The sequence below is a fragment of the Rhinocladiella mackenziei genome (assembly GCF_000835555.1).
Source record: "Rhinocladiella mackenziei CBS 650.93 unplaced genomic scaffold supercont1.7, whole genome shotgun sequence".
Lineage (NCBI taxonomy): Eukaryota > Fungi > Ascomycota > Eurotiomycetes > Chaetothyriales > Herpotrichiellaceae > Rhinocladiella > Rhinocladiella mackenziei.
In genome coordinates this window covers 1,846,841-1,870,124 of record NW_013550598.1, presented here as the reverse complement: position 1 = coordinate 1,870,124, position 23,284 = coordinate 1,846,841, and the positions used below count along the sequence as shown (strand labels likewise).

The 23,284-nt window shown below is 50.9% G+C and overlaps 14 protein-coding genes and 1 non-coding gene across 15 annotated transcripts; 8 read left to right on the top strand and 7 right to left on the bottom strand.

Annotated features, from left to right (window-relative positions):
- Positions 1–60: 60 nt before the first annotated feature.
- On the top strand, positions 61–966 carry Z518_09479 (uncharacterized protein; the record flags this gene model as incomplete). Its single annotated transcript, XM_013413434.1, has 2 exons — positions 61–195; positions 262–966. The coding sequence occupies 2 exons, from the start codon at positions 61–63 to the stop codon at positions 964–966; spliced, it is 840 nt and encodes a 279-aa protein (XP_013268888.1).
- Positions 967–986: 20 nt separating this feature from the next.
- On the top strand, positions 987–1,352 carry Z518_09478 (uncharacterized protein; the record flags this gene model as incomplete). The annotated part of the gene is made up of 1 exon (XM_013413433.1): positions 987–1,352. One exon carries the CDS (start codon positions 987–989, stop codon positions 1,350–1,352), a length of 366 nt encoding a protein of 121 aa, XP_013268887.1.
- A 793-nt stretch (positions 1,353–2,145) lies between these two features.
- Positions 2,146–3,195, bottom strand: Z518_09477 (uncharacterized protein; the record flags this gene model as incomplete). Its single annotated transcript, XM_013413432.1, has 1 exon — positions 2,146–3,195. The coding sequence occupies one exon, from the start codon at positions 3,193–3,195 to the stop codon at positions 2,146–2,148; it is 1,050 nt and encodes a 349-aa protein (XP_013268886.1).
- A 564-nt stretch (positions 3,196–3,759) lies between these two features.
- On the top strand, positions 3,760–4,211 carry Z518_09476 (uncharacterized protein; the record flags this gene model as incomplete). Its single annotated transcript, XM_013413431.1, has 2 exons — positions 3,760–3,868; positions 3,925–4,211. 2 exons carry the CDS (start codon positions 3,760–3,762, stop codon positions 4,209–4,211), a joined length of 396 nt encoding a protein of 131 aa, XP_013268885.1.
- A 550-nt stretch (positions 4,212–4,761) lies between these two features.
- On the bottom strand, positions 4,762–5,655 carry Z518_09475 (uncharacterized protein; the record flags this gene model as incomplete). The annotated part of the gene is made up of 1 exon (XM_013413430.1): positions 4,762–5,655. One exon carries the CDS (start codon positions 5,653–5,655, stop codon positions 4,762–4,764), a length of 894 nt encoding a protein of 297 aa, XP_013268884.1.
- Positions 5,656–6,510: 855 nt separating this feature from the next.
- On the top strand, positions 6,511–7,681 carry Z518_09474 (uncharacterized protein; the record flags this gene model as incomplete). Its single annotated transcript, XM_013413429.1, has 2 exons — positions 6,511–6,537; positions 6,596–7,681. The coding sequence occupies 2 exons, from the start codon at positions 6,511–6,513 to the stop codon at positions 7,679–7,681; spliced, it is 1,113 nt and encodes a 370-aa protein (XP_013268883.1).
- Positions 7,682–7,930: 249 nt separating this feature from the next.
- On the top strand, positions 7,931–8,754 carry Z518_09473 (uncharacterized protein; the record flags this gene model as incomplete). The annotated part of the gene is made up of 3 exons (XM_013413428.1): positions 7,931–7,958; positions 8,175–8,244; positions 8,322–8,754. The coding sequence occupies 3 exons, from the start codon at positions 7,931–7,933 to the stop codon at positions 8,752–8,754; spliced, it is 531 nt and encodes a 176-aa protein (XP_013268882.1).
- Positions 8,755–10,008: 1,254 nt separating this feature from the next.
- Z518_09472 lies at positions 10,009–10,161 on the top strand. The gene has a single exon. It is a non-coding gene; the product is annotated as a tRNA-Leu (tRNA).
- Positions 10,162–11,797: 1,636 nt separating this feature from the next.
- On the top strand, positions 11,798–12,202 carry Z518_09471 (uncharacterized protein; the record flags this gene model as incomplete). The annotated part of the gene is made up of 1 exon (XM_013413427.1): positions 11,798–12,202. One exon carries the CDS (start codon positions 11,798–11,800, stop codon positions 12,200–12,202), a length of 405 nt encoding a protein of 134 aa, XP_013268881.1.
- Positions 12,203–12,664: 462 nt separating this feature from the next.
- Positions 12,665–13,534, bottom strand: Z518_09470 (uncharacterized protein; the record flags this gene model as incomplete). Its single annotated transcript, XM_013413426.1, has 1 exon — positions 12,665–13,534. One exon carries the CDS (start codon positions 13,532–13,534, stop codon positions 12,665–12,667), a length of 870 nt encoding a protein of 289 aa, XP_013268880.1.
- A 264-nt stretch (positions 13,535–13,798) lies between these two features.
- Z518_09469 (uncharacterized protein) lies at positions 13,799–14,705 on the bottom strand (the record flags this gene model as incomplete). The annotated part of the gene is made up of 2 exons (XM_013413425.1): positions 13,799–13,997; positions 14,113–14,705. 2 exons carry the CDS (start codon positions 14,703–14,705, stop codon positions 13,799–13,801), a joined length of 792 nt encoding a protein of 263 aa, XP_013268879.1.
- Positions 14,706–15,353: 648 nt separating this feature from the next.
- Z518_09468 (calcium/calmodulin-dependent protein kinase) lies at positions 15,354–16,697 on the bottom strand (the record flags this gene model as incomplete). Its single annotated transcript, XM_013413424.1, has 3 exons — positions 15,354–16,180; positions 16,233–16,389; positions 16,446–16,697. 3 exons carry the CDS (start codon positions 16,695–16,697, stop codon positions 15,354–15,356), a joined length of 1,236 nt encoding a protein of 411 aa, XP_013268878.1.
- Positions 16,698–17,701: 1,004 nt separating this feature from the next.
- Positions 17,702–19,167, bottom strand: Z518_09467 (NADH-ubiquinone oxidoreductase 49 kDa subunit, mitochondrial; the record flags this gene model as incomplete). The annotated part of the gene is made up of 2 exons (XM_013413423.1): positions 17,702–18,460; positions 18,508–19,167. The coding sequence occupies 2 exons, from the start codon at positions 19,165–19,167 to the stop codon at positions 17,702–17,704; spliced, it is 1,419 nt and encodes a 472-aa protein (XP_013268877.1).
- A 298-nt stretch (positions 19,168–19,465) lies between these two features.
- On the top strand, positions 19,466–20,638 carry Z518_09466 (uncharacterized protein; the record flags this gene model as incomplete). The annotated part of the gene is made up of 2 exons (XM_013413422.1): positions 19,466–19,510; positions 19,562–20,638. The coding sequence occupies 2 exons, from the start codon at positions 19,466–19,468 to the stop codon at positions 20,636–20,638; spliced, it is 1,122 nt and encodes a 373-aa protein (XP_013268876.1).
- Positions 20,639–20,947: 309 nt separating this feature from the next.
- Z518_09465 (uncharacterized protein) lies at positions 20,948–22,307 on the bottom strand (the record flags this gene model as incomplete). Its single annotated transcript, XM_013413421.1, has 2 exons — positions 20,948–22,196; positions 22,246–22,307. The coding sequence occupies 2 exons, from the start codon at positions 22,305–22,307 to the stop codon at positions 20,948–20,950; spliced, it is 1,311 nt and encodes a 436-aa protein (XP_013268875.1).
- Between the last annotated feature and the right edge of the window lie 977 nt (positions 22,308–23,284).

Sequence of the window (23,284 nt, the reverse complement as noted above, 5' to 3'; positions counted from 1 at the left end):
CGAATCCGTGGGCTAGAATGTCCTCATGCTTCCGAGAAAGCTTCTCTACTTATCCGACATATGATCGTCTTTCCTGGGCCAGCTGGAAGTCACAATGTCTTCCACAATCGACGTCGCTATCATTGGCGCCGGCCTTGCCGGCCGGGGAATGGCATTGGCTTTGAATGCTCATTCAATCCCATGCAGAATCTACGAGTAAGCCGCGTCAACAGCCTTTGCATCCTTGATGAGTATGGCATATACACCCGGATCAGAGGATAGGGGTTTAATTTTGACCTCGTCGCTATCAAAGATCAGCAGGGTACGGCGACAGCTGGTTTCTTCCTTGGGTCACGGCAGACGTTTGGCTACGACGCTCTGAGGATATATCGTAATGCTCTACTCGAAGAGCTCCAAACAGCTTGCAAGGATCGAGGAATCGAGATCCTATACAACGAAAAGTTCTCCGTGATATTTGCTGAAAATGAGCATGGCGTCCAATTTGGATTCAAAGATGGCACCAAAACTCACGCTAGTCTCGTCATCGTCGCAGACGGGATCTACAGCAAGATTCGCCAATCACTCTTCCCACTGGTCGAGCCTCAATATAATGGTATTCTCGTCGTAGCCGGCGCTGTGAAAGAGTCTTCCCTTGCAGTCTCATCAGACGAAGACAAAATCTCCACTCCTACTATGTTCGCAGGCAAGAATGGTGCCTTCATCCTCGGGCCTCAGATCCCGGATGGGAGCGAGCTCCTCGCGGCGACACAACATGCATACCCGCCGCACAACTGTGACGAGTGGGGGCGTCTGTCCCAAGATCGGGCCTTCCACGTTTCCTTCCTCCGCGAAGGCTACGATGACCGCCAACCCGTGGTCCAACAAGCAGTGGATCACATCATTGATGAGAGAGCACTTACATTTGCCCATTGCATACGCTACCGCCTCTCCCAGGCTGGACCTCCGATACCGGACGTGTGGTGCTGATTGGGGATGTAGCACACGCCATGCCCCCGACGAGCGGACAGGGCACAAACCAGGCGTTTGAGGATGGCTGGACCCTAGCAGCCGTGTTAGCATGTATATTCAAGCAAATACATAATCCACGAGGTCCGAGTCAGGAAACAGCCGATCAAGACCAAGATCAAGACGAAACAGGTCAGCAGCATGCTCTAGAACTGAAATCGGCTCTCAACGCATGGCATCAACAGCGCCAGACGAGGATCAATCGGGTCTCGAAGTTGACGCAGCAGATGAATAACCTGAGATTGCCAGTTGAGGAGCAACAGCGGGGAGGTCTGGAGAGGGTCAGGCAGTGGCAGTGGGCTATATTGTCCGCATCTAGATATGGATCCGGACTCAGACTCGGATAAATGACTGGAAAAGAAGAGAGAAGGAGTTCCGGGAGACTGAAAGGCCAGCCATACTGTTTTATTTGTTCGGTTCTTTTCGTTGTCATGGTGAAAAGTCAACACCTTTTTCGTAGATCCGAGGAGGAAAAATCAAAGTTCGAGAAGCGAACCAGGAGAATGCATGAGAAAGAGGGATAAATGGCAGGCGATGAGCCACAAGGCCTGAGAGCTTGAAAATATGGCGAAAGGATGAACAGCTGAGTGTATATAAGTAGGCTTCATATTCATGGATTACATATGTTTCTTCGAGCGTCCTGGGATATCGGTTTTGGGAATGATCGAGTGAAAGTTGACTGTCATCATCATCAGCTACGATGGAGTCTAGAGAGATGAATTGATGTCAAATGTATTGATCCCTATGTCTGTCCCTGATTGTTTTCGTCCCAGTCTATATCGAGCATACACTGCCCACGCTCCAAAGACCCCCAATGCATCCCATTCAAATCTCACCCCCACACACACCAAAAAAAATTATAATAATTATTGAAGGTCGATGCTGAATCGTATTCCATATTCATCGGCCCATCATGATGCTAATGGTGAGTGATGTGGATGATGCTCTTTCGTGCTCCGCGGTCCATTTCCATCCATTGCCGTGACATGAAGATACTATTTTGCTTTTTTAGAATTCTCACGAGAGCATTTCTCTGTTTCGAAAACTTTTGTGGAAAGGCTTTTTTATCTGTGTAGTCCATGATTGAGGTTAGGATGCAATCCTCGATTCCATGTTTCTTTTCCGTCCATGTAAATGCTTTCAGCCAAAATACCTCCTCAACGCTTCGTAAATGCTAAAGATGATGGCGGAGCTCGGCGCACTTCTGACGACGGTGATACCACAGCCGCGATAAAAGCCCTTGAGACCTTGTTCACGCCACAATTCATGTCCCGTGGACAGGAAACTCGATTTCTTGATGCCCGCAGCTTCGGTGGCGCTGGTCTGCATGCGCGATTTGATCGTGTCGGCCGGGTAGAAGACGAAGTTATAGGACATGCCCGCTGCAGCACCGGCGAACATTTGCTGCCAGACTTTTACGTCTGCGATTTGGGAAAGAGATGGGTCGGTTTTGAGGAAGAGTACCTTGACGCCTTCATAGGAGCCGAACCAGGCCGCTGAGCCGCCGGTCTCGCGAATCAGAGTGCCTAGTTGGCCGCGCCAGAAGCCTAGGAGTCCTTGGGCACGGAAGACAGTGCGGATTAATTCGATTGGACCTGGAGGGCTGGTGTTGGTGCATCCCAGTTCAGAGGCCAAATGGGATGGGGTTCTGGAGACTTGCATTTTGCATTTTATCAGCTCGATGGGTGTGAGGAGAAGAGATGTGAAGGCTCCCGAGGCGGCGCCGCAGCCGACGAGGGCGGGGATAGGGAGCTCGACTTTGTCGTTGTTCGGGTTTCGCTGGGCAGTCAGAGAGGGTGTCGCCGCCACGACTATGTCCTGGGCAATTCGGTAGCTGAAGAACAACGAGGAGGTTTCAATTGCCGCTCCTACCAACGGAGCACTGAGTCCTCGGTAGAGAGAGACAAGAGGTCCCTCTGGGGATCGAAAGGCCGCGGAGAAGGCATCTAGTGGTCCTCGAAGTCGTTGAGCGCCAGGTTCGTGGGATTGGGATTGTAGCCGAACTTTGACTGTGTCGAAAGGGTATTCCACGAATTTTCCCAACATTCCTGCTGTTGACCCAAAGATGATATCCTTCAATGCTTCCAGGCTTTGGCTCGGAGGGGTAAGGAGTTCTGGTTGTGGTTTAGATGGCTTATGGACCTTCTCGAGGCCACTGACGGTCGGCAGCTCATCCTTGAAGGACGCCATACAGAAGGCAATTGACGGCTGAGGGTTTGAATTCGGCTAGATAGATATAGGAGGTGTGCTATCGTAGTAACATGTTGTGACGTGTACGAGGCACACCTCTGAGAGAAGAGCAAGGCCTTTCCGAAGAGCGGTGTCGTAGCGGTCAGGATTCTGTACGCAGCTGTCTCCTCTGCACGTCGACGAGTGAAGATCTCGGAAGGAGACGAAAGCTAAAGAGTTAAGGATCCCATTCTAAACATCGAAGGAGGTGGATGGTTCATGAAGACCCGCCAACACATGCTAGAATGCTTGGGAGACACAAAACTGCACCGATGTCGCGACCCTTTTTTTTTTTTCCCCCTCCCCTTAGGTAGTGGAGGGGTTTAACAATTGAAGGGGAGGGAGGCCGATGACAAGACTGCGGTGACTGTCACTGTGACTGACCGCGCGGTCTTGCTCGACCCGATCTGCGCTAAGATAACGATAAAGTAATTTTGCTTAGCCCACCATTTTGCTGCAGATTTCAGCATCGTTCACCTGGATATTTTTGACTTACAAGAAGCAATTGAAGGAAGAACCACAAACATGTCGGTGACCCAGTCTTCAAACGCTGAAGGCACGTCCCAGTCCAAGGCATCTGCCACCCCAAAATCCTTACCTCAACCAGCACAAAAGCATGGGATGAGGGTAAATGGTATAGGATCTCTCACTCCTCACGATCTACTCTCACTCTGAATTGACTCTCAACAGGCAAGAACTGGCATACCCCGAAGAAACCATTCCGCCCCATGGCCGGACGGACTTCTTACGCCAAACGGAAAGAGCTGGACCAAATCACGCAAGCAACCAAGGCTAGAGAACAGGAGATGCGAGATGAGAAAGATCAAGAGCGAAATCAGAGAGTTCAAACCATCAAAGATCGCAGGAAGGCAAAAGAAGAGAAAGAGCGGTATGAGAAAATGGCAGAGAAGATGCACAGCAAATTGGTGGAAAGAAGAAAGCGAAGAGAAAAGCGGAATAAAATGTTGAAGAGCTAGGAGTTACGGGCTGTGGTGGAACTATTTCATCTGTCAAAACCAACAAGAGTCCGCCAGTGGGCATCAAACACCATGGAAACTCGACGGACTCTTCCAATTGTGGCTGAGGATACGACCTGAAGTTCTTGCACCCCCTTCTCCAGGCCCTCAGTCTCAGGTTCGATCATCGAGGGTTGCACACGATCGAGCTTTCGCCAGCCCAGGCGATATTCAGTGCAAATCCAAACCGGGCACTGCTCGTCCTCCCATCTATCTAGTGCGGAGAGAACGTTTCCTGGAACCCATTCAATTCCGCGAGATTGGGGGCTTGCCGAGAGAGCTGTACACGATGGAGTAGGAGACAACTAAAGACATCAGAAGCCGACGTGACTCCCTTTACCATTGTGTGGTGAGAGGCAGGAAGACATGGATGGTGATACATATGCGTAGTTGTGCATGAATAGGCCACGGCGGGTCCTGTTTCATCAACGGGATTGAGGGATGTGGTCTTGGACTTGCACTGGTATATTCGTCGCAAGCGAGGATACGAGCACAACTTCATCAACTTCTCTCACCTCAAACCTTTTGGACCTTTCGCCAGGGGAATATCGGCCACGGTATTGCCAATTTTCAGCTTGAGAAGAGAGAAGCTCACCTTGAGAGCCCGTAATGGATCTTGTTCCTGGTCGATTACGCGTCCTCGAGCTTGCTTATCAGGCTCTTGCAGAGTCCATGCGATACTGATGTGGAACGCATCCGTTTTATCGACCATTTGCTGCCGTGATTTGATGCTCTCGTCATTATAAAGCTGTGCGAGCTCGAATTCCTGAGCGGTCTCATTGCATAATGACAAGAGTTTGTTAAGGTCATTATTTTCGGGCCTGCTCAGTTTCAATACTAGAAAGTATCTCGTCTCGTCGTGATTCGCAACCCAGTCAAGGCCGGTAATGTGAACAGTAAACGGCTTCACATGGCTCCGGACCAACCTCTGGCCGAGGCTTTGGTGGAACAATTCCCTTTGCTCCGTCCTCAAAACAAGCGGAGCCGAGAGACTGATGTGAAGCGGCAACAGTGCCCCGGGATCTGAGCGCAGACAGCTGTGCAGGGAATCGGCCAATGAATGGCTGCTGGTATCAAACACCTGGCTTGTATTTTGGATCACATCGTCGAGTGTGGCAAGTTCGGTCTTCGAAGGATACCATTCGAGATAAACGTGGGTTGGCCAATTACCTACCACATGGGGAACCTGACGCGTTCGACCTGCATGCAAAATGGGGTCGTCCGAAGCAGAGGTCCGTACATTGGTTGCATACAATGAGTGAAATGCAGTCGGTAATGGCGGAGGTTGCTTGGACTTGAGCCGTGTCGGTTCACCGTCCTCAGCCTTTCGTTTACGATTGTTCTGTTGGTCATCTTTGGCTGGCTCACCGCTGTCAGAATTCGAGTCAGAATAGTCGACTAGCATGATCGAGTTCAGTTGAACAAGGCTTTGGTGCCTGCCAAGGCGAATGTCACAGTTCGGGTGGCCGGAGATGCCCTTGACTGTAGATCGGGGGACGGACGCGTAGAGCAGGTTGAGATCCTTGGAGACAATTGACGATCGGAGATAGAAAGGGCCCCTGGGGCACGTTAGCATGGGTCCAATATTTGAGTTGGACACGGGAGAAAGACGGGAAAATGATGACGAGGACAATGTCTCAGTTTGGTCCCTTGGAATATGTGCTCGTCTGGTCCACCGCTCCGATCCTGGGCTTTGTCTCCAGCCCGAAGCACAAAATCAGAGGCAAATCAGAGACCGGGATAAGCGGAACAATGGGCTGATAGGAGGGCTGATATGTAAAAGGTGGTGAAGAGAGTGTCTTGAGAAAGGAATGGGAAGAATGTGCTACGAAGTGCTTGGCCGAATGACGTTGGTTGCTCCCGATGGCCTTTGCCTGCGCTGGACCTCCACCATCTGCGCCATGGATGAGTTGAGGATAGTTCCTTGGGGAGAACCTTCACCAAATCCACTTGCACATCCACCATGACATTCCCCCCATCCCGGAATCCCTGTTGCTGCTAAACACCCAGCCCAACGGCCAGCCTAATGAGCAACCAGCCCGCCATACATCCTCCGACGATTGTTGTCTTCCTTATCCACAGATCAAAGTCATCTCGTATTTCCACTGTGCATGTGGAGGGTATTATTTTCTTGCTTTTTCCGTGACCTGCTCAAATCACATCTTTGCCCCTCTTCCTATTCTCTCGAATCTCATGACGGCCTCTTGACCACCCGAAATTCATTCCCCGCGGCCTTCTCATCATACCAGATTTTTGAACGATGGAGTCCTCAAGCGACAAAGAATGGGTACGTGCCTGTTTGCAGATGAATTAGCCGCGTGCAAGGCTGATAGCTGCGACCTTAGGCTTCAAAATACCTTCTTGATCCTCTGAACGAACCCGAGCCTTCTCAGGAAGATGGCCCAGGCAATACCTTCCGGCCGGGCGTCACTGTCGCTCCGGTCAAGGCTCCTCCAAAGATTCTTCCCGGGAGAAGACTTTCAAAGACGAATACCTACCGAAAGAGCTCGATCTCGAACACAACCACCACCGAGGTCAAGCGTAGCGCATCGCTGAACGGTAATGGCAGCAGCAATGGTGTCCCATACCCCTCACCTCCACCTTCTGCCACTTCACCCACGGCGAAGTACTCTCCACAATCGCCATGTTCTCCCAGCCACAGGCAAGAGGCATTTGGGGAAGGTAGACCGGCAGGACCCCGTCGGAGAGGCAGCTCTTTATCCGAACGCTATCCGGGCGATATGTCACATCGCCCACTGGATACATTGACCAAAGAGAAAGCTGTTGCAGACCGATCTCGTCATTCTACCCGGAAGCATCACATTCAACCCGATACGATTGATAAGCTGGATCATAGCGGAGGTACGGCCTGGCATCACGGAGGACCCTATGACGCCACATTGTTTGCTCGAAACAATTCCTCCAACTCACCTCTAGCAGCTCTGGCCGGCTCCAACGCGGAAGCTCTCAAAGCCACTCCGAAAGAAAAGATTATGGACAGTGTGATTGGCCATCGACCTCTTGACGGAGTAGCGGCCTATGCACCGGGGAATCAAGATCGTAATGGCAATGTTTACTGCTATGAGGAAGGCGATAACATGATGATCGAAAGCGGACCTGAAGGTGGTGCTTATAAGCGCTGGCCTGGCGTCCAATATCACCCCAACGATGTCAAAGGCAAAGGTGAGCCTAGCTATAGCATCGAAAAGGCCTTCAAGGACCACAGCATCCGTGACGAAAAGGTCGAGACCAACGGTAATGGTATCGAAATGAAAAGCCGAACCCGAAGCAGCAGTGGTGCCATCCCTTCTGAGGGCTGGGACGATGGCGAAGGTCAAATGAATCGAAGTGGAAGTATCAGTAAAAGGCTGAGCGGTGGATTGAAGAAGAGATTCGGCAGCATCAAGCGCAGTCATCAAGCTGAGGATTAGAATGTTTTCCTCTTCGGCGTTTTGGTTTGGCTTTGGCTTGAGGCCATTTGAACGTATAGAAACGGACGGATTGGATATGCTTATGTTTATGCTACCTACCATCTACGACGACAACAGGAAAAATTCGACCTAGTTTGAGAGAATCTCACGAACAGCAAAGACATCTGGCGCAACTTTCAAACGTCTACGGCTCTCCTGTGCCTCTCCAGTTTACCGTCTCTCTGTTTTCGTGTTCGTCTGGCATGCGCCATGTTCCTCCGCAAACTTGATCAGTTTGGTAAGGATCTCCGCCTCCATTGGCAAACTCCAGCGTTTTAATGGTTTCAGAAGAGCGTCTTCTCTGCGGACAGCGCAGCAGGTCCCATTTTAGAACCGCGTATACTGCACCTATAGCGCAACGAACATCTTTCACTTCGCTCTCGGAGACAAACACCACTGCCCTCGCGTTCCACGTCTTGAATCTCATTCACTAATCACCATAAAACATCTGCAGAGCAAAAGAGACCGACTGCATCGATCCAAGTCAGCAGATGTCACATCTTTGCTGACTTTGTCAGTCCTGAGTACGTCGCGTCTACAAACCCAAGGAGGGCCTCGGCCTCACTTTCTCCCGAGATCGATAGATCGCTAAGAGCAACAGGAACAGTACCAATATTAGTGATTTGGCAGAGAGACTCGACAATGTTCTTGATCCTGAGCGTGAGGATCCAAATTCAGACTCAAACTCGACGTCGACGTCCGCCTCTTTCACCTCTGCGTCCGACGCTAATGCTTCTCTGGCTAAAATTGTTGCCTACGCAATTGCAGAGTACGAATGCCGCGATACCATTATTATCGCACGCGCACAGTTAGGGAAATATCCACCAAGCCCTCTGCACTGCAAGGCCCCGACCTCGGAGGAAGTCGACTTCAACAACACGGATGAGATTGCCGACGAATCGCTTCGAAGGATGATCACACGAGTCAACGAGACTACTCACTGGGACGCAACACTATTCGGAGACCTGAAGCGTACTAAGCCCGATACCGGGAAGGGACAGGCAAGAGCCTCGATAAGCACTCCCCGACGGTAACATCTTCAACCCATGGCGCGAATTCGCGTTGCCAATATCGCCAAATGCCTTCACTGCGACCGCTTGTCCATCGTATTGTGGCATTGTGCTTCTGATTAAAGTCAACACCGACGCCGACGACCCTTTCAAATCAGATCTAGGGGTATGCTGGTTCAATCGGCCGCCAGGAGAGGAAAGGAGAGATTGGCGGAATACGTGGTCAAATATGTTGCCTGGGACAAAGAGGAGGCCGAGCCGGAGTTGAAGGACATGCCGGAAGAGTCGCCCGAATGTCGACGTCGATACTGGCATGCTTTCCTTCAAGTGGGTTGAGGGAAACTGTCGTTGAAATGTACAGAGTGAAACTTGCTGTGTCTTGTCAAAGTACTCATGTAGGTAGTGGAAAGTCAGTGGCAGAGGTCGTCGAGATCAAAGTACCTTCTCCTGCCCCTCAGCCAGTCCTTGGCTCCTTCCACGTGCCTGCCTAGAACGCGTTGCATTGGCGAAGGGTTGGCATTCCATTGGCGTTTCGATTAGCACTCAACTCGCATTTATTGGAGGGCAGTGCCCCGCTGTGTCCGCATTCTTGCTCTTTCATCACTACTGTGGTATTAAGGGGAATTTTCGTCGGCGGAGTAATCGGCACGTGATTCGGTCTAATGTTGCTCCAGGGACTATTTAGCCATTTACCAACGCGCAGACTTTGGGCCTCTGGTGCCTGGAACTGTGATTTCACGGAGGACTTAGTTGGCATTTGAAGAGGTCCGAGGGACCGTCTGACTATATAGTATCTGAGGGTTACTAGCGTGTTTCGAAGACCCCTGGTCATTACAAACCTTGGCAGACCGTCAAAAGGGTCACGTGGGCCACCTATAGTCACAGAACCGCAGACCGATAGTCACGTGCGTCAACCCCACCGACGAAAATTACCCTTGATACCTGGATTACTCGCGAACGAAAAACCTAATTGCCATATACGGTTTGATCCTAGGTGGGGAGCAAAGGCCGCTTTAACCTGGGGCTAAGGTGAGCCTTCGGTGAGCCTCAATGAGCGCTCCCTGACCCATAGAGGAAAGCCTAATCAGGCTCCTCAAGAATTGGTTATACTTGCCTCTTAACTCCCGTCGTCGAGTACTATTGTACAGGCACGTGACTCGTGGACTGCTAAAGACCGCGTCGGGTTACCGAAGTAACGCCGACTGAACAATACTGCCAAGCTCGGCCAAGGAAAATGTGCAGTTAATATTTTAATTCCGAAGACTATACTCAAAATTGGCCTCTATGGCGCAGTGGTAACGGTGAGCGTTCAACTGTACCTTTTTCAAAAGTTCAGGCTGATTCTGTGCAGCGTCGCACTTGTACCACTGGAAGAATTCCCTTCTTCATGCTTCAATGCGAAGATCACAAGTTCAATTCTTGTTGGAGGCATTTCTTTTTTCTCCTTTTTTTTTATATCTTCGTATACGGGAAAACTGTTTGCCACCTCCTGCCTTGTATCACAGTAAGTTCTGCAACTTCGACAACAGGTCTCAATTGACGCGCCCCATCCGCTTTGGCAAGTGCTTGTAGTATAGCCTCCCTATCCCCTTCTTCCATTCGGGAACGCTCTCAACTTTGTACCGGTCGCGAACTCCGACCTGCAGCTTCTCCTGGACGGAGAGGGGTGACGAATAGCTGCGAAAAGGCCCAAGAAGGCAGCCTAGTCCAGACCGACACCCCGGAAATATGAGAAGGAGGTGTGAACGAGAGCGAAGGCGAGGACAAGGACGCCGTAGAGTAAGACGAAAATAAATTACTCGGAAAAGCTCTGCTTCTCTGGCGAGCTACGCCCTTATCTATTGTTGGCCTAATCAAATGAATGGATTGTCGACTCTGTCCTGGTGCATTTGGCTGTGCCAAATGCACTCATCATATAGGTATCTATCAACTGTGAAAAGGGTTTTTTTTACGAGGCTCATATCCTTGCGCAGCTGAGTCCTCGACGTTGCTGAGTGCAACCCGGCTAATCGGTTAACATCTATTTCTGTGTCATATCAGCGACCTGCCAGGATCATTCCCAATAGCTGTGCACTTACGAAAGCCCGGCAGGTTGGTGAGCAGGTCAGGGGAGAAGGAGGAGGATGAGACTGCGAGACCGACGGTGTCCAATATCCAGTGTCCAGTGTCCAGTGTCCAGCATTCAGTGTCGACAGTCTTAGAAGCGAGCAGAGAGAATTAGGAGCGAGAATGAGGGCGAGAGTAAGACGACGATTGAATTGGTTCGAACAGATATGAGTGTGGCTCTGCTCGTCGCCGATACGGCAAAGAGGCCCAACTTTCCGGCGGGCTATACTCGCCTCTCTTTCTCGTTGCTATCCCAGTGATAGCAGACTTTCGAGGATCGCGGGCTGTAAACTTAACGCAAATACTGAACCACCCGCAGACTGCCGTCGAAGGAAGGCAACAGTTAAATAAGCACAGTCCCCTCCAGACTCGGAGTGATGATCGGAGACGGTGTCTTTTGCTTCCCTGATCGTTTTGTGTCATTTGCTTCACTGTGTCATTATGCAAGAATGGTATTAAGGAACCAATCTCGGAGCCATCAATGATCGAGAGAGGAGAAGCCCGATGATTTCCTGTTTGGCGAAGCGGACAAAAGAATGCCACCTGGAATCGAAGTTGCGCACCCTGACCACTATTCGAACATAGAGCCAAAATTGGTCCTGCAGGCTTTGAGCGGGTCCATTCCTGTCTCCAAACCGAACCAGTGGTAAAGAGTTCGGGCGCCTATTCGGGTTCTCTTTCGCTTTCCAATTATAAGAACTAGAGCCCGCAGCTAGCGCTCTTTAGTCGATAAGCCGTGTCCTCCGGCCACACATTCTTCGACAAGCAAGGATAAGGTATGCCGGCGGGTCATACATAAGTGCTTATTTGCCACGGGCAATATGGGCTACCGGGTGTGCGTGGTACCACCCGACGTTATCCATGACCGATGACGCCCTGCAAAGTGCTACCCATGTCATTTCACGTCGACTCCCCAAATCCTCAACGATCAGATTCAACTACCAACTTCAATCCAATCAACATGTCGGCTTTCAATCGGACATCTGAAGTTCGCTCTATCCTGCCCCCTCCTTCTCGACCTCCGAGTGTCTTCTCCGCTGCCTCTATCGATACTCTCGTCGCTGATCAGAGCCACCGAGGTTTTCCATCTCGAGAAGCCTACCTTGAGGCTCTACGGGAGTTTGCCTACGAGAAACTGTACTATGAGAGCGGAGAACAATTGAACGGATTTTACGGCAACAAGACCGTGGACGATTACTTGGACAAGTTGGGATCCAAGAAGCCGAGAAGATCTGTTGCGGCAACGCTGAGCACCGTCGTCGAGGGCAAGTCCACTCCGGCACCGGAACCTGCGCCAAAAATAGAGACCAAAAACACTGGTAGCAGGTTGAAGAAGGTCTTCGGCCGGCGAAAGTCTGTTGCATGAATATGAAGAGGTTTCTGACTGAGTCGGTAAATGATCAAGCTCCTTTGGTAGTGATCTCGAATGTGGCGGCAAGAATCCAACTATGGGAGAACCTCTGCAGTATTACACTCATACTAGGCATTGTCAGGGCTTTAGAATATGCGCCAGCAAAGGTTAAAGAAAGATTAGGTTGGGGGAAGCCGAGTTGTCAATATCTTGCGTTGTACTCACATAACTCAGCGGTCATTCGTTTCCCAAATTCTCATGGACATTCCCTTTCACCTCTGCTTCCGATCTCTCATATTGTTCCCATATATTCGTCACAATTTCCCATACGGAAGCTCTTGATGACAGCGCTCACTCAACTGCTGAACGTATCAACTTGGACGAAGTTTGATCGGACTTGGGTATTTAAATATCTTCTCAGGTTTGTCGAGGTTTCCTGGCGTTCCTCGCCGGCACTTGTCCTTCAAATCACATAACTCAGGAACTCGATTGGGCCTGGGCACTCCCCAAGTCTTCCTTTGCATCCGGTCTATCCCACGACTGTTTCTCTAAATTCCTTACTCGCCTTTCTATCTGCCGGACCGCTGTGCAATTCTCTCTCTTTGCCACCTCTTGCAGATCAAACGTCTTCTTGAGCTGCTCCAACATGAAAGGTTCCAGCGTACTCTTCTTGCCCACTCGATAATCGTACACCACGACATCTTCCAGGCACCTAGCCGCCGGCCTTTGGCGGACCTCAGACATGATCAAAACATCAAGAATCAAGGACTCAGTGGACTCGTCCGGACGGGACCGCAGCTTGTGGTACACCGAGATCCGATCGGGCCAAGTCATAGGGAACTTGAAATCGACTGTGATACTCCTGAGAATGAGTCCAATGCTGCGGGACGACAACAGCTCTTCCCATGCCCGCTTGTGGACGGGGTCGAAACGATTGCTGTAGTTACGGATCCAATTGCAGCGCCCGCTCTCGGCGAATCGGACATACATGACGTTATTGACGTGGCCCATGGAGTCTTGTTCTCCCCAGACGACGTTCTGTCGATGTAAACCTGCTCTTTTCGGGTCGGTCAAGTAGCCTTCGCTGCCAGCGACCAGTTCCCGCCAATCTCGACCGAGGATCTGGAGGATCTGGGCAGCTTCGTTGACCAGACTCTCGGACATGCCAAAGGTAATGCATTTCCCGATCCGAGATTTGGTATCGGAGAGCCATCGGGGGGACAGGGCGCTCTTGGTTTCTTCCTGCGCCGGTGGAGGGACGGAGGAGTAATGTCGGGGAGTGACGCTGAATGTCTTCGAGGCCGCGAAGGCCTGAGAGGCACGCCAAATGGCGCGCAGTGCGATCATGCTAGCAGAACATTGCCCTCCCTCCCACGCCCAAACGTGAAAGAGAGAATGACTCTTCGTAAAATGGTTTGAAATCGGGAGGAAATTTGGTCGTCGGTCAATTCGGTTCTCGGCTGAATCTCGGCAGTTCCTTCCACGACAACATCTTGTTGGGGGGCCCCCCGAATTTCAAAAATATGGTCTCGTTGCTTGTCAATGCACCTCAACTATTCGATTACTCTATTTCATATCCACCTTGTCCCTTTTGCTAAAATTCCCCCTTCCCTAGCAATTCCAACCTCCATCCGCACAAATCACAGCGCCCGTCACAAACGTAGCCTTATCACTGAGCAAATAGACAATCGTATCCGCAATCTCAGAAGGCTGCGCCATTCTCCCTAGCGCCGTAGTCGAGAAATCCTCCTTGGACGCGGAACCCTCTATCGACTGCGACTGCTTCATCAACGGGGTCTCGGTGAAGCCTCTATTTTAAGGGAAACGAAACGGTTAGCAAACATGTCTCCTGGATCTTTGCTGATGTCGCTTCTACACACAAATATACCTGAGAGCAAGAGAAAAGGGTAAAGTTAGCCACTTACGGCGCGATACAATTAACCCTGACTCCTCTTTCACCCACTTCTCTCGCCACACACCTCGTCAACCCAAGCACCGCATGCTTCGTTGCCGTGTAGGTATGCGTTCGCTCTCTGCCTGCCAAACTCAGCCCACTCCCTGCGTTCACCACACTACCGCCTGTCCTGCCAGGAAATTTGCCGATATACTTCATCTGCGCCCTAAGACAATTCATGACGCCGTAGACATTGACGCCAAACACCAGGTCCCAGTCCTCATCACTCACCGTCTCGATTGATCCGATGTTGTGATCCTTGGGAATTGTACCCGCAAGATTCGCCGCGCCGTCAAGATAGGAAAATTTGGTCACCGTTTCCTCAATCCAGCTGTCCACGTCGTGTCGAGAGCGAACGTCGACAGTCTTGAGGAAAATAATGTCTTCGGCTTTTCTCAAGTCTGAGATCCCCGAAGCCAGTTCAGCCAGTAGGCTGTCTGGGATGCGGATGTCGCCGATAGAGACTCTTGCACCGTAGCGAAGGAGAGCCTTTGACGTAGCCAAGCCGATGCCTGACGCTCCACCAGCGACAGCGTATACCCTGTTCGTGAAGAACGGGTCCATGATATATGTCTCGGAGGGTCCTTTCCCAAAGGCAATACGAGTGAACCGAGGCTGGCAAACGGCTTTGCTGTAAGTATGAAAGAACCAATTGGGAATAAAAGGGAGCGGCTCGGGCTATTTCAATGCAAATGTTGACCTTTCCCTCAATTTCAAACGACTACTTTTCAGGGGTGCTCTGTGAGTTGAAGCTTTATTATACGTTTTGCACGGAGAATGATCCACGCAAAAGAGGCTGGTGCTGTGGGTTTGGCAGTCGGTTGAATTGAATCCGACGGAGAATTTCATCACTGATAGGAGCGCTGCGTACTGTACACCTCAGAGTGAATGGTCAAGCGGACACCGTGGTGGGGAAGGCCAATACGCGCTTCGATCTGCTTATTTGAATCCATGATGAATTTGGCAAAACACTACCGATGCGATTTTCCGCTAAGGCTATTGGATGAGTCAAGGAACCCTTGGCAAAAGCTAATGTCATCATCAACGTGTTGCAGCACAAACCCGAAGACCATCGTCGTCAATCAGGGTATCGATTGTTGCGTGTGGTAAATAATATCATATCCTTTTGGCTCGCTGGGCCGTCGTGACCTTGCTCCCCGTCCATAGGGGCCGGTTCATTCGACTTCGAACATTTCCTATCGTTCCACCGTCTCATTTTTGTCCCGAGAAGCTCTTTCTTCTTTCATGTTCCTTTGCGGCCTCGGCTACCAGCCTGTCTGTTTTCTCCTTGTCCTTCATTTCCCTCACCTTTGCCAGGACCACTTCTCTGAAAATGGCACTTTTCGCTGCTTTGCTCAATGATTTCTTTTCGTGGGATTCACTTGTCGAAAGCCCACGGCCTGGAGACACCCCTCGAACATGGTTCTTGACAGCCAATCCAGCGGCGTTCTGTGCATTGGCAGGTATATCGTTTGCGTCGGGAGAGTCTGGATCCTCGTCTTCTTGCATTTTTAGAGCATCGATTCGATTCGCCAGCTTGACCAACTCGATACCCCGCTTCAGCTTCATCTTCGCCAAGTAGGATCTGATTTCTGGAATGAGATCGTGGTCTGATGCGGTCTCACCGGTCAACCAGATATGCTGGAGGGCTTCTTGACTGGTAGCTCGTCGTTTGGGATCTGGTTGTAATAGGCAAAGAATGAACTCTTTGGCGTCCTTGCTGACATCTTTCCAGTACCTTTCATGGAAGATGATGCGACCACTCTTGCATTCATCCACCAGGTCGGCCAAATTTTCGGATCGGAAAGGAGAATAGCCGCAGAGAAGGGTGTATGTGATGACTCCCAAAGACCACATGTCAACCGCTTTACCATGACCCTGCTTCAACATGACTTCGGGAGCAGCATAGCCAAATGACCCCGCCATGGATGTTAAGACTGCGCCGGGGCTGTCGAGAGTTTTGGCAATACCAAAATCAGCAAGAACCAGTTCGGAATCCGGGTCTTTGGTGAGATAGAGAAGGTTTTCTGGTTTGAGGTCTGCGATTAATTAGTTCGGTCGAACCTCGAGAGAACGCATGGGTCTTTTCACCTCGGTGAACGATATTTTTACCGTGAAGATAATCAACGGCCTCCAGGACCTGCTTGATTGTTTGTGAGGCATCCCTCTCCGTGAACTTGCCCTTGTCACAAATTCTGTCGAAAAGTTCGCCTCCAGTAGCAAGTTGAGTCACAATGTAGAATTTGTCCTGTTATCAAAGTCAGCCCAAGCCCAGATTCTTCCAGCACTCAAGCCCAATCTCACCCTCGATTCGAACCAGTCTTGGAACTTGACAATATGAGGATGACTGAGTGTCTGAAGCATCTTCAATTCATCGTAGACCATTTGCTCATTGCCCTTAACGCTCTTTTTGAGGATGATCTTGACCGCGCATTTTTCTCCATTGAAATCAGCCTCTCTGACGATACCATATGTACCCGCTCCTAGTGTTTTTCCAAATCGATACTGGGCCTTCTTATCGTAGCTATCAGGTTGGCCTTGCAGCTTGTTCAGCATGCCACTAACTATAATTCAAACGTTAGCATTTGAGCCCGGTCGGAGGTCTCCCGTGTGGCGGCAGTCGAGGAAAAGTTCAACCCAGATAGTCTCACCGCCAGAGAACAGCAGGACAAACAGCCTCTGATTAGGTTCCAGAGACATGCGATCTGTCTGCCGCAAAGGCGATAGAAGATCAATCCTCCATAGAAAAACAGGGGATCACTCACGAGAACTCATGATTGCGAGGGTCAGGCACAGCCTGAGTGTGTCCTCCTTCAGATGTTTCCAACTCTTCGACAAGCCGCCCCGACCACTGAGAGGGACAAAAGAAAAGGGTTGGATTCGAAGAATGTAGAACTCGAGGAGCCGCGATTGTTGTCCTGCTCCTAATTCAATCAGCGCGGCCGCTCTTGGTAGTATCTTGCGACTGCGGGGTAGTGTTCGCGGACTGACAACTGAGAAGTAGACGGACACGAGACTTCAAGACAGAAAGGCAGTAGTTAAAAGGACAAGAATGGGCTGATAAAATCCGGGCAATATCTGATTTTGTTAACTGTAACGGCTGGTGGAAAGGGAGTAAATGGAGCTTGCCCAGCTCCTGTTCGCTTGAGAAATGGGGGCCAATTTTGTGGCGGAGCAGGCATGAGGATTTGGGATTTGGCAGAAAACACCAAGGAGCAGGGGCTGCGAACGAGGAATATCATCGATACCAAGCTATTCCCCTATGACGAGTTCCCTCAATCGCGGTCTTACAGGAGCTGATCTTCCTCCCGCGGTCCTTCTAGGTATGATTCTCTCTCTCTCTCTCTCTTTTTTGTTAATATCCGAAGGGTTGCCGTACAAAAAACTCGAAGTTTCGTCTTGGACACAGAAGGATCCGCTTGCATGCCTCTAGCAGAGTATGACATATGTACACAGGATGCCCAGCTACCACCCCTATTTTCCCTTTTCTGATCATCTTCAGGCCGTGCCAGTGGTGGCTCACAGCCTTGAGGCCTCTTCTTCCTTCTCCTTGAATCCTTTTACCGATCGACTTCACCAAACACGAGATCCATCGTACCAATGATGGCTACCGCGTCAGCTAGAAGGTGGCCGCGGCTGATCTGATCAAAACAACTCAAGTGTGCGAAACCTGGGGCTCGGACTTTGCATCGATATGGACGTTCACTGCCGTCGCTCACGAGGTAGACACCCATTTCTCCCTTGGGCGCTTCAATGGCGCTGTAAGTATCACCCGGAGGGACCGTGTATCCCTTGGTGAAGAGCAAGAAATGATGGATGAGTGCTTCCATATTCTCCTTCATAGCGGCCCGAGGAGGAGGAGCAATTTTGTAATCTTCCACCTTGACGGGGCCAGGAGGCATTTGGTTCAAGCATTGGTGAATGATTCGCAGAGACTGTCTGAATTCCTCCATACGGCACAGATATCGGTCGTAGCAATCGCCATTCTGGCCCACTGGGACGTCAAACTCGACCTTGTCGTATGCATCGTATGGCTGACTCTTCCGGATATCCCAAGGAACACCCGATCCTCGTAACATGACACCGGAGAATGAATAGTTTAGAGCATCTGCGGCCGAAACGACGCCAATACCCTTGGTTCTCCCGATCCAGATCCGGTTATCGGTAAGAAGCTCCTCGGTTTCATCGATACGGTCTCCAAACTGAGTGGCCCACGCATAGATATCGTCCAACAAGCCGAGCGGAAGGTCTGCTTTGACACCACCGGGGCGAACGTATCCAGCATGGAGTCGAGCACCGGACACACGTTCGTAGAATTCCTGTCATCATTTAATAAATGAACTTGAAACAACGGCGCCCCTCATACCATAAGTTTTTCTCGTTCTTCAAATCCCCACAAGAAAGGAGTCAAAGCACCAACATCCATAGCGTGTGAAAGAACCGACATCAAATGGTTCAGAATTCGAGTGATTTCTCCAAACATCGTCCGGATATATTTCGCTCTCTCAGGGATTTCAATGTTCAGAAGCTTCTCGACTGCGAGGGAAAAACATTGCTCGTTGGTCATCATCGAGACGTAGTCGAATCGATCAAAGTACGGCAGCGCTTGCAGATATGTCTTGTATTCGATCAGTTTTTCCGTGCCTCGATGGAGCAATCCGACGTGAGGATCAGCTCGGATAATTTCTTCTCCATTAAGCTCGAGAATGAGCCGCAGCACACCATGTGCAGCAGGATGCTGGGGTCCAAAATTGACGGTATAATGGCGAATCTTTTTGGTTTCATAATGATCGCCCAAGTTCGTGTCGGGGGACTCGCTGGCATGTCCGCTAAATGTGGAATCAGTCGGGCTTAGAGTCGTGCTGAGAGGACCGCCGGGAGCCTCAGGGTTAGGATTTTGCCTGGGGCCGGTGGAAATGGCACGGGAGAGAAGAGGCGGCGGTCTTGAGGCGGTTTGGAAGCTCGGTCGCAGGCAAAGTCGTTTGGCGGAGTGACGACCTGCAGCTCGAACGAACGATGCGGCCATCGTCAATGTCGGCCTAAGGCCAGGAGAAAAGCTGACGGTAATTCTATTCGAGCTGATGCCTCGAGGTCGACAGCATCAATGGCTGCAAATGACGATGAAAGTGTGCGTTTTGAACCACACACCCTGTGAAGTCCATGAGATCAACCGACAGCTTTCGTGCTTAGTGCAGCTTTATCCCCTTCGCCGTGATTGGCTGATGAGCGCGGACATTTTCTCCCCGCCAAAATTTTTGGAGAGAGCCCGAGTGCCTGAGTTCAACCTTTAATTTTGCGTCTCTCTTTGGTCTGTAAATCTATTCATGGCTCCCGTCCTGCCCTCGCCGAACAACCTGGATAGGCGGAAGGTGAGTAATGGCACTAGTTGAGATTTCTCAGTTTGCTGAGCAATTTTCCAGATCGTTGGCATTGGCTCCGAAACCGTCACTAATATCACCTCGACCGACTTCCCCGGCCATCATGCTGGTGAAGACCATTCATGGTCTCTCCCCAAGTTCAGGAAGCTCCTGAAAGTCATCTTTCACCAGAACCAAAAAGATGAAGCTACCTTCTCTCTCGTCGGCGTCGACGCCTCCCTCGCGAATGCCTTCCGCCGCATTCTCCTCGCCGAAATCCCGACCTTAGCCATCGAAATGGTCTACGTCCAAAATAACACCTCTGTCATCGCAGACGAAGTCCTCGCTCACCGGCTAGGTCTCATCCCTTTGAAAGGCAGTATTGAGGGTCTAAAATGGCTAAAGTGGTTCATCGAACCCAACCCCGAACTCGGTCTTGACGGCAATCAGCGAACCGACTATAACACCGTCGTCTTAGAGTTGAAGGTCAAGTGCGAACGAAACCCCGACGCCGACAAGAAGGCCACCGAGCCAGAGGAAAAGTACATCAATAGCAGCGTCTATTCACGGCACATCAAATGGATCGTCCAAGGTCAACAGAAAGCTCGTTTCGCCGATGGACCGATAGAGCCTGTCAGTCCCGACATCCTGATCGCAAAATTACGACCCGGTCAAGAGCTCGACATGATCATGCATGCACATCTGGGGAAAGGAAGTGATCATGCCAAATTCAGCCCTGTCGCAACCGCAACATACCGACTCCTCCCCACCATCACTATCACCCAGCCCATCCTTGGCGCCGACGCGAGGAAATTTCAAAAATGCTTCCCACCAGGCGTTATTGATCTTGAACGCGTGACGCCATCGGACGCCTCGTCCGGCAATTCCGCCTACCACGGCCGTGAAGGTGACGAGAAAGCTGTCGTGAAAGATCCCATGCGAGATACCGTGTCGCGAGAATGTCTCCGACACGACGAATTCAAGGACAAAGTCAAGCTGGGACGAGTGCAGGATCACTTCATCTTCAACGTCGAGAGTACAGGCCAGTTTCCTAGTGACATGCTGTTCTTGGAGAGCGTTAATGTGTTGAAGTTCAAGGCCATGAGGCTGCTTCGGGCTCTAGATGAGATGGAAAAATAAGTGATCCTAGCGCAACGACTTGGCCGGTTTTTTTTAGCTGGCTCACGATGGAAATCAGATGCTTACATGGAAAGGGACGGCGTTTCAAAGCATCCCAAGGCGCTTACGGGCTCTCTGTCACTGCTAGGTGCCTCGGAGTGCCAAATCAAAATCGTGGTGGTTTAGAGTGGCTTCGGTTCTATTCTCTTCGGCCTGTCCATGATCTGTTTATGGACCGGAGTTTTAGTCTGCCGTTCGTCATCGTCAATTACAGCCGTCCTTCCACGACACCAGCTTCGGCAGGCCCTTGACCGAATGTATCCCCCACTCCTACTGCTTAAACACCAGCCGGAACTTGAACGAGATCTGGAACGCAGAATCCGAAACACCCACTTCCTCCCCATCACCGACCAGTTCCTTCATTTTCTTCATCAGATTCGGCCGCGTCTGCTCCTCCAGACTCTTCGGCGCCTGAACATACAACGTCTTCGCCTCCGTCCTTATACTTGGCTTCTTCAACTGTGCTTCCGCTCTCTCTGCGAGGCTTGCTAAGAATTCTACCAGTGTGATCTCTGGGTCGATAGTGATATTTTGCGCCAGGTTGCCGCAGACAGGGCAGTCATCCTTTTTCTCCGCGGCGAAGGTGTATGTGTACAGGCCCGACTCGTTCGAGTCACCGGTGTACATCATGTAATTTTCCAGAAAGGGGGCGCAGGAGGTGACGATCTTGAGGGCTTCGTTGCAGCAGGCGGCGGCCATGATGGCATTGGTCGACGCGATGGCTGGGATGATGTTCTTGACCACACCCTGCGTCATCGCGTACGTGACGCCGGGAATATTGAATTCCTTTGCTCGTGCCAGTGCCATCGTGTAAAGCCACATGATGTGTTCCGGGTCGTCGGTGTCGAGGGTTTCGCCTTTCCGTTGTTCTTCCCAAGCGATGGTATGGGCCCATTCGATGCAATGCTGTGGTTGTCGCGGGATGGTGGCAAGGGTACATAATGGTACGGCAGGCCGTGGCGCGTGCATAGACAGTTGGCATTCGATGCAGGAGGTGAGAGATGGTAGAATCACACGAGCTTGACCTTTGAACCCTTCCGTGCCACCGTCGATGAGCGGTTTTAGAGACTCTGGGTTTTCCATGTCGACCATGTCGACCAGAGTGGCATTGATCCAGCGTCTGGCTTCGATGCTGTCCAGGCCGCATATCACGAGCTTGAACTGCATGTAGTAATCCTCGTCCTTGTCCTGGATCTTGCCATTGTAAGGCGTGATCTTGACCCCGGGAACTCGTCGTTCGACGAACGCGGCGGCGACCTCAGCTTTTGATTTACCCACGTCGGCCTGGCGGAAGAGAAATTGTCGGTTCAGATTCGAGACATCGATCGTGTCCATGTCAATGACATGGATGTCTTTGAACCCAGATAGTGCCAGATTTTTTAGGATCTCGCAACCTAATCCACCGGCGCCGATCACCAAGACTCGGGAAGACTCGAGAGCGTTGATCGTCTCTTCACCTGGTACAAATTCTTCTCCGGCATATGGTGATGTGGTTGACAGGACATTGTCAAGATACTTCCTAATGTTGGTCAGGTATCGGCGCCTGAAGAGAGTGTCGGTTGGCTTACCATCGATCTCGAGAGGCAAGGGGACCACTATTAGTAAGTAGTGCCGATATTGGTATTGACATGCTTAGTATAAATGTTTTTCCTTTTTGATATCGGAAAGGACCAAAGACGATGACGGTGTGGTGAGGCTCTGAAATCGAATAAAGGACAGTTCGCTTTGATTAGAAGCCGGGTCGGCCGATATACCCTCTAAGGGGGAAACCTTTCTCGGTTCCCGCCTTTGTCTAACCTCTTGTTCTGTTTGATCTCACCTCTTCTATTCTTCACGGCCAGCGTGTTTTGTAATGACAGAACAACAAGACGCATCCGTTGTTGCAAGCAACTTCTCTTGTCGTCATATGTGTAGGTGCTGGGAAGGTGGTACGTAGCGGTAGAGAATGCCCATCCATCCCAGGTTGGCCATCACGTGATAACACGTGATGGGAAAGCCTCGACGCATGGGGGGTATTATTCTGTACACCAACTTTTGTTATTCTGTACACCGGAAAACCTGCTTATTCTGTACACCATGCCTCAACTCTCCTTATTCTGTACACCACCACCTCTCTCTCGCCTTATTCTGTACACTTAACGCTCTCATCCTGTTATTCTGTACACCGCGCTAACAGAGCTTGTTGCCGTTGGCCCGGCGATGGCGAGAAAACACTAGTAAGTGGCGTAGCTGTGGAGGGGTGACGCGTTAAACTCTCCCCGTTATAGGTGGTTGCGAAGCAATAAACACATTTGATTCCCTTTTCCTTGGTAGATAAGTACCGTGCATTTTGAGCTTCTCTGTATACTTTGTAAATTATTGTGGCCTACACAGCCGGATTTGTGTAGAGATCCCCTGCACGGTCGATACCTCGTGCTGACTAAGGTAACAAACCAGCGCCCATAGGCTTGGGAGGACCGCTCATAAGCCGGAGGGGGAAACCGCCCATGAACCGGGGGGAAACCGCCCATAAGCCGGGGGGCAACTGCCCCGCTTATGGGCGGTTCCCACCCAAGCCTATGGGCGCTGGTTTGTTACCTTAGTCAGCACGAGGTATCGACCGTGCAG